The 14,630-nt window shown below is 47.1% G+C and overlaps 1 protein-coding gene across 1 annotated transcript; it reads right to left on the bottom strand.

Annotated features, from left to right (window-relative positions):
* Window positions 1-3,775: 3,775 nt before the first annotated feature.
* On the bottom strand, window positions 3,776-13,802 carry LOC123878469. Its single transcript, XM_045925639.1, has 17 exons — window positions 13,743-13,802; window positions 12,998-13,105; window positions 10,940-11,005; window positions 10,166-10,289; window positions 9,377-9,475; window positions 8,453-8,607; window positions 7,534-7,591; window positions 6,840-6,977; window positions 6,546-6,752; window positions 6,252-6,458; window positions 5,958-6,164; window positions 5,664-5,870; window positions 5,370-5,576; window positions 5,116-5,282; window positions 4,822-5,010; window positions 4,364-4,456; window positions 3,776-3,905 (listed from the first exon to the last, which is right to left on the bottom strand). The coding sequence occupies exons 1-17, from the start codon at window positions 13,746-13,748 to the stop codon at window positions 3,825-3,827; spliced, it is 2,319 nt and encodes a 772-aa protein (XP_045781595.1). The 5' UTR covers window positions 13,749-13,802; the 3' UTR covers window positions 3,776-3,824.
* Window positions 13,803-14,630: the final 828 nt, after the last annotated feature.

Here is a 14,630-nt window from a genome sequence, read left to right as displayed (position 1 = left end):
ATAGTTATCAATTAATTGTCAATCTTGGAAATTATTCATTGTCAAGTGCGTTCACAAGAAAGAAGGCTATTCGCGGAGGATCTATGATAATAACCCGCAACAACATTAATTACAAGGAACGAAAAGACATTCTTAATCTTTCGGTCGAACGCACTATTGAGCTGTCCTGTGTTGAGCTGGAGCGATATATTATAGTTTGCGCATACCGACCTCCTTCAGGTGACTTTTCTCTGTTTGAGGACGTCATGGAGGAGGCACTGAGGCGGATATGTAGGTCATCAAAAAAATTATTGATTTGTGGAGACTTTAATATTGATATTTTACTTCACACCTCCTTTACAGATAGATTACTTAACTTATTTAAAAGTTTTAATTTAGAAAACATTTTTGTTGAGCCCACACGTGTAACTGCAACTTCAGCTACTTGTATTGATAACATTTTTGGTGATTGTAAAATTATTAAAAAATCCATTATCACCAATCTTAGATCCGACCACTGTGGACAAATGATATCTGTTCCCAGCTGTCAACTAAATACAATAAAAGTAGTAAAGTATAGGCCAGTCACTACTAAAAAAGTAAAGCAATTCAAACATAATATTTTATTCACCTTACCTTCACTTGACCTTACACAGGGTGGTCCGGATGAACTGTATAATGCTTTTTTTAACTTAATAAATTCCCAATTTAATTCTATTTTTAAAATCATAGAAAAAAGATTGTTTAAAAATCTTAAATTTAGTGAGTGGGCTACTGTTGGCATTTATAAAAGTAGGAATAAGCTGTTTGACTTGTATGCAGAAAAGCAATATAATTTTACTCCAGCCTTTGTTCAATATGTAAGAAATTATTCAAAATTATTTAGAAATGTTTGCATACAAGCTAAGTCAATTCACATAAAACGAAAAATTATTAATTCAGATAATAAAATAAAAGCAGCTTGGGAAATCATCACAGATGAAACTTGGAAACATAAAATGGAAAATAATAATAAATTGGAACTTAAAATTAACAATCACATTACTGACTCTGACATAGAAATTGCAAAGACATTTGAGGACTTTTTCCGAAACATCCCAGTTACCACTACTAGTTCCCTTAACTCGTCGCCAACAGAAGCCTATAATCTTCTTAGGGGCAATGTTTCTGAGTGCAGTGTACTATTTAAGTTTGAACAAATTACCCCACATGATATTATTAAGGTATTCAAATCTTTACAGTACAAAAAAACAGGAGACTTATGGGGGATATCAGTAAAAGTAATCAGCAATATTATTGATATTGTTGCTCCATATCTTGCTCTAATTTTTAATAAGTCCGTAGAGTCAGGATCCTTTCCAGATCTTATGAAATACAGTAAATTGATTCCTCTTTTCAAATCGGGCAGTAAAAGTGACCCAAATAATTACAGGCCAATTTCGATTTTGCCGACTTTTAGCAAGATATTTGAAAAAATTATGCTCAACCAACTGCTCTTGCACTTTAACTTGAATAAATTACTTCACTCGGAGCAGTATGGTTTTACTAAAGGACGATCAACAATCGATGCGGGCGCAATGCTTTTAAAGCATATATTCGATGCGTGGGAGAACTCACAGAATGCCGTTGGAATTTTCTGTGATTTGTCTAAAGCATTCGACTGCGTTGAGCACGAGACTCTCTTAGCTAAATTGAGCTATTATGGAGTCAAAGACACTGCGCTTAGTCTTATTGCGTCTTATCTCAGTGAACGTATACAAACAGTATGTGTAAATGATGTGAAGTCATCCGGATCAGCCTCATTAATGGGTGTTCCTCAAGGCTCTATCCTAGGTCCCTTCATGTTCTTGGTATATATAAACGATCTACCATATTTTGTCCAAAATACTTGCGATATTGTACTATTTGCTGATGATACGTCTTTGATTTTTAAATTAGATAGAAATGAGAATAATTATGACGATGTAAATAGAGCCATATCGCAGGTCACTCACTGGTTTACTGTTAACAATTTGCTTTTAAATGCAAAGAAAACCAAGTGTGTCGAATTCGCACTGCCCAATACCAAGACGACAAATAACATAAAATTAATGATAAATAATGATATGTTGAAAGTAGAGGAGACCACCGTGTTCCTGGGGATAACTTTAGATGCAAAGCTTCAATGGAACGCCCATATATCAACACTTGCTGGCAAACTCAGCTCTGCTGCTTACGCTGTTAGAAAGATTCGACAGATAACTGACGTGGAAACTGCAAAAATTGTATATTTTGCCTATTTTCACAGTATTATGTCTTACGGAATCTTGCTATGGGGTAAAGCGGCAGATATTGGAAAAATTTTCGTTTTACAAAAAAGGGCAATACGCGCAATTTATAATTTAAAACCGCGCGATTCCCTACGAGAGAAATTTAAGGAAATAGGTATTCTTACAGTAGCTTCTCAATACATTTACAATAATATAATTTTTGTACGACAAAACATCCTCAGCTACAAAAAAATCGGTGATTTCCATGACAGGCCAACTAGAAATCGTAATAAGCTCGCAACTCCTACGCTCCGCCTCAGAAAAGTGGGAAAGTCATTTGTGGGAATGAGTGTAATATTTTATAATAAAATTCCACAGTCAATATTAGACTTGCCTTTACCAAAGTTTAAAAAATCCATTAAAAGTATGCTCCTGGCAAAAGCATATTACACAATCGAAGATTATGTAAATGATAAAAAAGCATGGATTTGACTCGCTCCAGCAATGCGCGGGTCTGCAATTGCTTGTATAGTATAGAATATTATTGTAAATTGCACAATTGAAAAGAGCAACCGCCGAGTTTCTTGCTGGTTCTTCTCGGTAGGAACGGCATTCCGAACCAGTGGTAAATTATTTGACGATTCAAAAGCACTTGTAAAAGTTTATTTGAATAAAAATCTATTCTATTCTATTCTATTCTATTCTATAGTGCGCCACCGGTTGAGATGACAATCGGGGTGGGGACGCCCCACAGACACCGCGCTAACCCGCTGCGCGCGCGCGCGGGTGACGTGCGGGTGTGCGGGGCGTCCCCGCGCCTCATACTCCGATTGCCATCTCAACCTGTCGCTCACTATAGATTTATTTTGCTTGTTCTAACAAACAATTTATTTTGATCGAGCAAGCGGCACTTTTCTCATATCTCGGACATTGGCCGAACGTCGCGTCAAGCAGAAATATAAAATTGTGTCAATCACGCGTCAAATACGTAAAATATGCTCTACTCAAGCATCAAGCAAACATTGTAAACGGTCAACATGCTTGACTCAAGCAAAACTCTAGTTGCTCGACGTCAAGCCGCTCAACGCGCAAGCTCCAACCTCTAACACTGCGATGCTACTAGGGTTATCATGAAAACCCACAAAGGCATTTTACTTATAGAAATATTTTTTATTCAGATTCGGGAATCTGATGATTTGTAGAGAAACAAACATGCTCGTCAAAAGGCTGCTATTTTTATAAACAGGCAAACTACCAAAACATTTCGTTATGTTACGTTAAAAAAATATAAAATATTAGCAATATACCTACCAATTACCAATATAACGTTTATCATTGCCTCGAACGAAGATATTTCTTTTTCCACTATTTGTTATTATTATATTGTTATTTTCATGAAAATCGTTATTTTTGAACGTACTTTGGTGACGCTCGCGCCACAATAAATAGGTGCACGAGTAATTCGCTCTACAGAGACCGAGTTATACTCGTGTATTCATAAACAGTTACATGTATCAGGTAGGTGCGGGGTAAATGAAAGCCACGTGACCAGGTACAGGTGTGTATTAGTATGCGGCTATGACGCGGGGAGGGAGGTCAGCCCTTGAAGGCGAAGGCGTACCCCTCGCCGAAGGAGTGCGGGCCGCGGCGCTGCTCCTCCAGCTCGTTGTCGCGGTACTGCAACAAGCGCTCATCTTACTAACTCATGTTCCAACACTACACACTCACACGTACAACCCAGGAACTAGGATGCGCTGTTACTGTGGATGGCAAATGTCGACCAATGCCGACAAGCGACGAGACTAGGGAAACAAGTCTTGTATTTCGTATTATAGGCAAAAACAATTATACAAGCATGGATGGTTTGCAGTTAGTACCTAGCCTTACAGTTCACGACACTTGAAGGCCGTTTAATCCATTTAAATATGAAAAAAATTGGTATATAGGTAGCTTGCGTCCCGGAAATTGACTTCGGCAACTTTGTATCCCGAAAAAGTAGAGTTCCCGCGAGATTTTTGAAAAATCAAAATCCACGTTGACGGAGTCACGGGCATCTAGTAGCTAATATTTGGTAGATATCGATTCATCATCAAACCGAGAGCTGTGCCCCTCTAGTTCACTGTCGGTATAGTCACCTGCCCGTCGTCGCGGGAGTCGGAGGCCCAGTTGCTGCTGTAGTGCCGCCCCGCGCCCTCCGCCGCGCCCGCCGCGCCCGCCGCGCTGCTCTCCTGCACGCAAAAAAGGTTAAAGGGCTAAATATTCCCTTCTTAGTTACCAGCGTGCCGGAGTGGTGTGCCAGCACGGGTTACGTACCCCAAGGCGCATGAAACTAGTCTCAGTCTTGGGCCTTCGATTCTAAGGGGACTTCCAAACCTAACGAGTCCTTCGTCAAAACCCAAATAAGTCTTCTTGATGATGACACAGTGCGTCCAAAACAAGTACTTAGGGTGAGATTTGAGATGAGACTGCGGTCTTAAAGTGCTAACATGGTGACCTCTCCTCTCACACAGCTCAACATTAAAGAGCCGCTTTGACAAGAGAGCTGCGTCCAGCGGTGGACGTGTATCGGTTGATGGTGTCGTGCTGCAGTTACCTGCTGCCACTGCTTGGGCTCGGCGCGCTGCTGGTTGTACTGCTGCTGCAGCTCGTACTGCCGCCGCTGCTGCTCGTACGCCGTCGTGTAGTAGTTACCTGCTGCCACTGCTTGGGCTCGGCGCGCTGCTGGTTGTACTGCTGCTGCAGCTCGTACTGCCGCCGCTGCTGCTCGTACGCCGTCGTGTAGTAGTTACCTGCTGCCACTGCTTGGGCTCGGCGCGCTGCTGGTTGTACTGCTGCTGCAGCTCGTACTGCCGCCGCTGCTGCTCGTACGCCGTCGTGTAGTAGTTACCTGCTGCCACTGCTTGGGCTCGGCGCGCTGCTGGTTGTACTGCTGCTGCAGCTCGTACTGCCGCCGCTGCTGCTCGTACGCCGTCGTGTAGTAGTTACCTGCTGCCACTGCTTGGGCTCGGCGCGCTGCTGGTTGTACTGCTGCTGCAGCTCGTACTGCCGCCGCTGCTGCTCGTACGCCGTCGTGTAGTAGTTACCTGCTGCCACTGCTTGGGCTCGGCGCGCTGCTGGTTGTACTGCTGCTGCAGCTCGTACTGCCGCCGCTGCTGCTCGTACGCCGTCGTGTAGTAGTTACCTGCTGCCACTGCTTGGGCTCGGCGCGCTGCTGGTTGTACTGCTGCTGCAGCTCGTACTGCCGCCGCTGCTGCTCGTACGCCGTCGTGTAGTAGTTACCTGCTGCCACTGCTTGGGCTCGGCGCGCTGCTGGTTGTACTGCTGCTGCAGCTCGTACTGCCGCCGCTGCTGCTCGTACGCCGTCGTGTAGTAGTTACCTGCTGCCACTGCTTGGGCTCGGCGCGCTGCTGGTTGTACTGCTGCTGCAGCTCGTACTGCCGCCGCTGCTGCTCGTACGCCGTCGTGTAGTAGTTACCTGCTGCCACTGCTTGGGCTCGGCGCGCTGCTGGTTGTACTGCTGCTGCAGCTCGTACTGCCGCCGCTGCTGCTCGTACGCCGTCGTGTAGTAGTTACCTGCTGCCACTGCTTGGGCTCGGCGCGCTGCTGGTTGTACTGCTGCTGCAGCTCGTACTGCCGCCGCTGCTGCTCGTACGCCGTCGTGTAGTAGTTACCTGCTGCCACTGCTTGGGCTCGGCGCGCTGCTGGTTGTACTGCTGCTGCAGCTCGTACTGCCGCCGCTGCTGCTCGTACGCCGTCGTGTAGTAGTTACCTGCTGCCACTGCTTGGGCTCGGCGCGCTGCTGGTTGTACTGCTGCTGCAGCTCGTACTGCCGCCGCTGCTGCTCGTACGCCGTCGTGTAGTAGTTACCTGCTGCCACTGCTTGGGCTCGGCGCGCTGCTGGTTGTACTGCTGCTGCAGCTCGTACTGCCGCCGCTGCTGCTCGTACGCCGTCGTGTAGTAGTTACCTGCTGCCACTGCTTGGGCTCGGCGCGCTGCTGGTTGTACTGCTGCTGCAGCTCGTACTGCCGCCGCTGCTGCTCGTACGCCGTCGTGTAGTAGTTACCTGCTGCCACTGCTTGGGCTCGGCGCGCTGCTGGTTGTACTGCTGCTGCAGCTCGTACTGCCGCCGCTGCTGCTCGTACGCCGTCGTGTAGTAGTTACCTGCTGCCACTGCTTGGGCTCGGCGCGCTGCTGGTTGTACTGCTGCTGCAGCTCGTACTGCCGCCGCTGCTGCTCGTACGCCGTCGTGTAGTAGTTACCTGCTGCCACTGCTTGGGCTCGGCGCGCTGCTGGTTGTACTGCTGCTGCAGCTCGTACTGCCGCCGCTGCTGCTCGTACGCCGTCGTGTAGTAGTTACCTGCTGCCACTGCTTGGGCTCGGCGCGCTGCTGGTTGTACTGCTGCTGCAGCTCGTACTGCCGCCGCTGCTGCTCGTACGCCGTCGTGTAGTAGTTACCTGCTGCCACTGCTTGGGCTCGGCGCGCTGCTGGTTGTACTGCTGCTGCAGCTCGTACTGCCGCCGCTGCTGCTCGTACGCCGTCGTGTAGTAGTTACCTGCTGCCACTGCTTGGGCTCGGCGCGCTGCTGGTTGTACTGCTGCTGCAGCTCGTACTGCCGCCGCTGCTGCTCGTACGCCGTCGTGTAGTAGTTACCTGCTGCCACTGCTTGGGCTCGGCGCGCTGCTGGTTGTACTGCTGCTGCAGCTCGTACTGCCGCCGCTGCTGCTCGTACGCCGTCGTGTAGTAGTTACCTGCTGCCACTGCTTGGGCTCGGCGCGCTGCTGGTTGTACTGCTGCTGCAGCTCGTACTGCCGCCGCTGCTGCTCGTACGCCGTCGTGTAGTAGTTGTCCGCTGCAACCACACGATAGCCTTACAAACTTTACATCGACAACATTATAGACGCAATCAGACCTGCTGGCAAGTGTTGATGCAGTCTAAGGATGGAGCGCGCTAGTCTAGAAGATACCTATTCACTCTTAACTTGAAAGTACCTACCTATATTACCTATTAACAATGAAGGGGAAAACTGATGCTGAAAGGGTGTTCCAAAAAATCAAACGATAAGAATAAAAAAGTGGGCATGGAAACACTTTTATGAGATCTCTACCAGTGAAACTTAGGGATTAGATTCATGAAAGTGCATAGATATTTATGAAAATGCAAATGCCTAAGTAAATACGTAAACGGACTCATGATCCGAAGAGAGCAAGAAAACAAAAAAAAATTAAATAGAAAACTGCTCATCCAATTTCTGAAAAACATTGAAGGAGCAGTTTCAGCAAAATAATGATATTGGTGATACTCACTTTGCGGTTGCGGCGCCACGGGCTCGGGGCTCTTCGGCAAGTGACTGCCTTCAAGGATCTGTGCAGAGAGATGAGGAAGTTATGAAAAATCATCTGCCAGTGCGCACATCACTCTCAGTAGAATCTGGGAATCCAGCGCATTATTATCTAAAGAAACACCAAGCGTCTATGAAAAGGTTACATGGCTCTCAGCAATCATCGAGGATTCTATATAGAGAGTGAATAGTGCTTTTGAGCATCGCGTGGTGACATCTTTGTTCGTTGCATATTGCCACGTCGCGGCGTGCGGTCAGCGTGGACTACACGATCTCCCCGCACTAGGCGGCGAGCTTGTTGCTCACAGCCTGATAACCTGGATTTGACATCCAACCTCGAGGCCCTGCAGTCTAAGCCATGATGGTAGACCTTAGCCGATCGGCTTGAAGACCATTACCAGGAAAACGCTCCTCTCCACGCGCATCCCCGGGTAAGGAGGAACCCCCTGTACTCCCTAATGGAGCAATCCGCTGCAATACCCCGCCTGGTGTACCTGGAAGCCCTCCTTGCCGGCGCGGTACTTGAGCTTGACGAGCTGGCCGCTGGGGTCCTTGTACTGGTAGGCGCCGACGCGCGAGCCGTCCGGCTCGATCACCTCGCCCGCCGCCAGCCCGTTGTCCGACGCGTACTCGAACCGGAACGCGCCCTCTGCGGGAACACCCCCGCTGCAATACCCCGCCTGGTGTACCTGGAAGCCCTCCTTGCCGGCGCGGTACTTGAGCTTGACGAGCTGGCCGCTGGGGTCCTTGTACTGGTAGGCGCCGACGCGCGAGCCGTCCGGCTCGATCACCTCGCCCGCCGCCAGCCCGTTGTCCGACGCGTACTCGAACCGGAACGCGCCCTCTGCGGGAACACCCCCGCTGCAATACCCCGCCTGGTGTACCTGGAAGCCCTCCTTGCCGGCGCGGTACTTGAGCTTGACGAGCTGGCCGCTGGGGTCCTTGTACTGGTAGGCGCCGACGCGCGAGCCGTCCGGCTCGATCACCTCGCCCGCCGCCAGCCCGTTGTCCGACGCGTACTCGAACCGGAACGCGCCCTCTGCGGGAACACCACTCGCATCATCGCCGGCTCGTCTCACTTCACACACACACACATCGCCCACAACATCACGGCGAACTCACGGGAATGTTCTCCTTCACTGTAAACTGCAACTGACAGTGACAGCACTGCGGGAACTTGTACCACCAATTTCGTAACGGTGTTTGCAATAAATAAACTATGATTAGCCTAATAACAGTACCTAGCCTAGATGGAATCATCTAGACAGAGCAGCAAAAAGAGATAATATCGACCCGCAAAAGTCGCAGGAAAAATTTTAGCACTAACTCTCTCGGGTACGTAGAGTGTATCGCCCGCAAAGGATACGAAAGGATCATCAGACCAAGAGGCCCCAAGCGAAGAAGGCAGCTCTCGTCCGGTGGACCGGCTAACTAATCACGTAAACTTCTCCGCGCTATCTCAGGACAAAGAAACTATGCTTCTACACCTGTAGGGGTAGGTACCTCCCACTGAATTCATCCAATGAATTGGCTGGTTGGTTTGGATTGGCTGGTTGATCTGTGCGGCTTAACTCGTGATCGGAAGGCTATGTAAGATGAAAAAAGCTCTTAAGTACTAATTGACAAGGCTCGCTCAGTTGATTCTACAGTGGTTCCAGGCTCTTCGTTATAGAAAGAATCTGTAGGTACCTACATATAAAATAACTCTACAGCCATCTGATTTAAGCTGTAGTGCTATGCAGGGCAGTGTACCCCGTTATTACCTCCCACATCCAAACTTTATCTCTCTATATGTAGTGTATATGCACCTGAGCTGAGCGACTGCTTGTGGTGCAGGATGGCGGCTTGCTGCTCCTTGCTGATGCCGTACGGCAGCCGCCACGGCTCCGGCCGCCTCTCCTCGGCGCCTGCCAAAACACTCACTGTAGAGATCTCATACATAAATAAGCGCTTCCCTGTCCACTTTTTCATTCTTTTTCTCTTTACTGTTGCAACTCTCTGGTACAAATAAATTGAATTGAATTGAAATACGAGTTTTATTGCAAAGAACTTCTGCCTAACAAGTGTAAATTAAAAATTCATAACACCCCCGACAAGTGAAGGTTACAGTAACTAGAAAAGATCCGATATTTTTCAAACGGCTGAATCGATTTTCTTGGATTAGCTAAGAACACTTTCGATCAAGCCACCTTTCAAACAAAAAAAAAACTAAATTAAAATCGGTTCATTCGTTTAGGAGCTACGATGCCACAGACAGATACACAGATACACACGTCAAACTTATAATACCACTCTTTTTGGATCGGGGGTTAAAAAAGAACTGAATTTCGCTGAATAGCCCAGTAATTTGGTTGTCAAAAAGGGGCTTATCTGGAAAGTTTTTAGAAAGTTATGCAAATTGGTGGTTTTATAGTTTTATAGAAGTTGCGACTAAATAACTTTTACTTTTAAAGAGTCTGTGAACTGCAACAGGACGTAGTGAGCTTCATGAGCATAGCTCTGCACTTGGTTGCGAGCTGTTAGCCGGTGACTGCAATGTCACCTGGTGGTAAGTGGCAGCGGGTTCGGCTGGGAGGACAATGACGAAATGTGCCTACCTCGGTAGTTGTAGTCGTCATAGCCGGAGTTGGTCTTCCAGGAGCTGGGCGCGATGGTGCCCTGCGCCGCCACGTCCGCCGCCGGCCGGAACAGCTGCTGCTGGCCTCTGTAGTAGGGGTCCACCTGCAAGGAACAGTACCTTAAAATCAACTAAGCAGGAGTAGTGTGTATGGACACTACGCTGTATCACGCAACATACAGTCATGGAACTACTCAAATTATAAATCCAGGAAAAATACTCGTAGTTAAAACTAGAAACACCTCAATAACTTTTTCAGAAATCGTCAACAATTATCAGATGCAGCGGGGAATTGGGGAGTCGATGATGTTACACTCTGGCTCGATGATCTCGTAAAGCCGTCAGTCCTGCGCCTGTAGTTTCTCCGGTCGTGCCGGATTGCCGTCCCATCGCACCACGACTCGTGGTGCTAACACAGGTCCACGAGTGAGGCGCCTGTGTTAGCGCCACGCGCATACTTTGTGCATTCCCGCGCAGAAAGCTCCATAATCTTCTCATTTCTTAAAATTGTCATTGTAATAGTACCTTCCAATAAGTTTGCACTGAGCAATTGTTAGGTGAAATACGCGACAGGCCGAGATGGCAATCGGGGTGGGGACGACTCGTACAGCCCCCGCGCTAACTCGGTGCGGGATAACGCGGGTGACGTGCGGAAGTGCGGGGCGGGGTGTGTGGAGGGGCACTGCCATCTCAATCTGTCGCGTACTGTAGGTACGCAAATCGCACAAGGTTGGGGAACGTGTGCAGAACTTACAACTTCAGCGTTCCTCTGTGAAGACGCGCCCGGCGAGTCGGCCGGCGCGAACATCGCCCGCGGAGCCTGCTTGTAACAACCAAAACAATTCCTATGATAAATGCTCGAAGAATCAACCTGGCTGTTCAGTGAAAGAATGTTCTTGACTACGTTTTGTATGGTAATTATTTTATAATGACATTTCCAATTAAGTCCTACTGGCTATCCATACTTTCATACTGGTATTGTAAATGCGAAAGTGTCAGTCTATCTGTCGGTCTGTACGCTCAATTCTGGCTGTTTGTGGGTCACTATTTAACCGATTTTGAGGGAATTCGGCACACGGGTGGCATCTTGGGGACGGACATAGTTTATTTTTTATCTCGGAAAATCAAAGTTTCCCACGGAATATGAAGACAACACGACATTGTGTATTTATCGATTTGTCCTTCAATCATGTAAAAACGGAATAACAAATCGACGTCATTTGTAAAGTTCCATACTCGAAGGGTACCAACAGGCCCCTATTACTAAGCTTGTCCGTCGTCTGTTTGTCAAAGGGCTGCATCTCATGAACAGTATATAGGTGGAGAGTTGAAATTTTTACAGAATGTGAATTTATTTCTATTGCTGTTATAACGCAAACGATAAAAAATTTAAAGAGGCTGGCTTGGAAAAAAATTAACTCAGTGTTACCTATTTCTTGTACGATGCTACGGAACCCACCGTGTACGAGCCTAACTCGCACGCGACCGATTTTTAGCATGGATATAGGCACCTAGTTGTAGACCTAGAAAGTGACATAGGCAGGCGCTAATATTTACTAATTATTTATATAATATATATCGGAAAATCAAAAAGTTCACAAATGACCTTAAAATCCCATATGAAATGATTCCGTAGGTTTTTGAAAATGTTAAAATTCACGCGGACAAAGTGGCGGGCTATCATCTACTTAGTATATAGTAATAATGAGCAATGATTGAGTAGCCGATAGATTAGTGTAACTCATGAACCGCGTCGTGACACACAGACACGCGCCTCGCGCTTACTGGAGCGTGGCCGAGCACCGCCAATTACCGCTGTTACTAATCATTAGCTAATTACGTTTGTGTAACCCCCACGCGAGGAGCTTCCTTCGCTTCCACTCTAGATAATATTTTTTTTATATCAGCCTTCTTAATTTATGTTATTTATTTATATTTACATACTTGATTAAAGTGAACATTTTACACCACACTTTGTAGACCAAAGCACTAGATGAAAACTGAGACTGGTGTTTGCGATTTGCAGCCCAAATACACCGTAGCCTAAATAGTAGGTAGTACTTAGGGCTGACACAAATCTTCGGCTTTAAAAGATTAATATACGGCATAGTGTAATGAGTAGGGCTTGAACCACCAACCTTTCGGATTTCAGCTCATTAGTTATAGAGGCCCAATATTGACATTTGACATATTGAATATACAAGGAAACAACCAAAAAGTTTGAAGCCTCTACATAATCAAACCAAGAATAAGACCAGAGTAACCGACACAGCTTAGTGGGTTATGAAGCTGAAGTGACAATGGGCAGAGCACATAGTTCGGGAAAACGATAAGTAGAGGCTTTGTGGTCCCAAGATGCTGGAATGCGCGGTGTCAATAGACCGCCATTAAATGGACAAACGACATGAACGAATCGCAGGAAGCCGTTGAAATCAGGAGACACAAGACCATGGCGTGTGGAAATGCTTACAAGAGAGCTGTTTCCAACTATGGACATTTATTGACGTTGATGATGATGATAACGAAGGAAAAATAAGCTTAGTTAATTCGCTATAATCCGCCAAAACCGACCCAACACTGCAGTGGGAGAAATCGCATACTGTGTATATATTGCGCTAATATTATATTGGTCCGTTTTGGCGCAATTTAGCGAATTAAGCTCATAGTTTCGTCATCATCATCATCATCATCAACCGATACACGTCCACAGCTGGACGCCACGGTGTTGTGCCGCCGCCATCCAGCGGCTCTTTGCGCCTCGTTTGATGTCGTTTGTCTCCCAGCACCGCGGCACCAGCAGCTCTGTCGTCACCTGCGCGAAGGTCTGCGGCGCGTAGTACAGCGCGTCGTCGTGCGTCGCCGCCGATGCCGCCGCCACCGCCATCACCGCCGCCAGCGCGGCGCACCACAGGCATATCAACTGAAACGCACGCCACTGTCAGTTTACGCAGTGTTCCTTAGTTTACTTCAAAAGTAAAGCCGTGCCGCCAAACGATTCGTATCTACTTCGCTACACTTGACATGCCTCCACAGAGACAAACACACAGAAAATGTAGGCTTGTTGATATTACATACATAATCAAACTTATTCAAATATACCTTTTATATAATTTGATAAATTCCTCAATGACAAAGTAGCATGGAAATTGGAAACAATCGGCCGAGCTTTCAGAAACAATAATAACTTGTTACATTTGTTTTAGTTAAATACTGCAACAGTTTGCATTTCGAACAGAGTAACTGCTCAGTTTCTTGCTGGCTCTTTTCAGTACAATTTGCATTCCGAACCGATAGTGGTAGAGCCTTGACGTCACAGAAGCGCTACTTTATCTTGTCACAATCAACCCATCGCCGGCTCACTACAGAGCACGGGTCGTCCTACACGGTAGCCCAGCTCGGGCTGCTAGACTTCACACTTCGAGAACATAACCGAGAGCTCAGCCTGAAGGAATACATCGTTACAGCATTCACCAGTATATAAGCGAGTGATATGTAATTGCTTGCTCTACTTAATTCTGACCTCATTACCTAAAGCTATTTGACCTCACGCCACTCACCCGCATTCTGTCCCGTGTATACTTCACTAAAGCAACTGAACAACACTGTCACGTACGGACAGACAGACCAGCAGTGCGCGGCTGGCGCGGCGCCCTGTATATATAGATGTCGGACACGCGATGGCCCGCGACGCAACTGGTTCATACGAACACAACCATGCGAAATATTGACCGACTGCGAATCGAGAAGTTCATACTTTCATATATATAGCTTCATCATCATCATCTATACTAATATTATCCATCCTCCATACTAATATTGTAAATGCGAAAGTGTGTCTGTCTGTCTGCTAGGTTTTCACGGCCCAACAGTTTAACCGATTAGACCGGTACCGAGATAGATTACATCCCGGGGACGGACATAGGTTACTTGCTATCCCGGTAAAATCAAAAAGTTCCCACGTTATCCGATCGGTATGAAAGGTTCAGAGGTAGCTCGCACCGGGAATTGACATAGGTAATTCTTATCCCGGAAAATTAAAGAGTTCAGGTTTTAAAAAACCTGAATCTTGATTATAATAACTTCAGCCAACTGCGCGGGAGATATTAGGTATATCTAGTGTACAAAAGTGTGTGCAAACACAGGTGTACCTATTCACTATTCCCTCACTCTCATATCCCGATGGGACGGAAATCCGACACGACCGAAGGGAGATCAGGTGCAGGACCGACGCGCCAACTTCCTACCTCTAGGCTAGCACCTACACACTGAGAATCCTTTATAATATTATTAGTGTAATTGTACCTGACAATTACTCACTTGTGCTGCAGTAAAGAGGTAGAGTTTCGGAGGTCACCTAAATTCCTGTTCGTTATAGTTTTGGGTGTCAGTCAGTCAGTAACGCGACTCGAGCGGCGCCGACCGACTTACGACATCTTGCCCACTGC

Source organism: Maniola jurtina, chromosome 26, assembly GCF_905333055.1.
Source record: "Maniola jurtina chromosome 26, ilManJurt1.1, whole genome shotgun sequence".
NCBI classification, from domain to species: domain Eukaryota; kingdom Metazoa; phylum Arthropoda; class Insecta; order Lepidoptera; family Nymphalidae; genus Maniola; species Maniola jurtina.
This window is presented reverse-complemented; position numbering and strand designations above follow the sequence as displayed.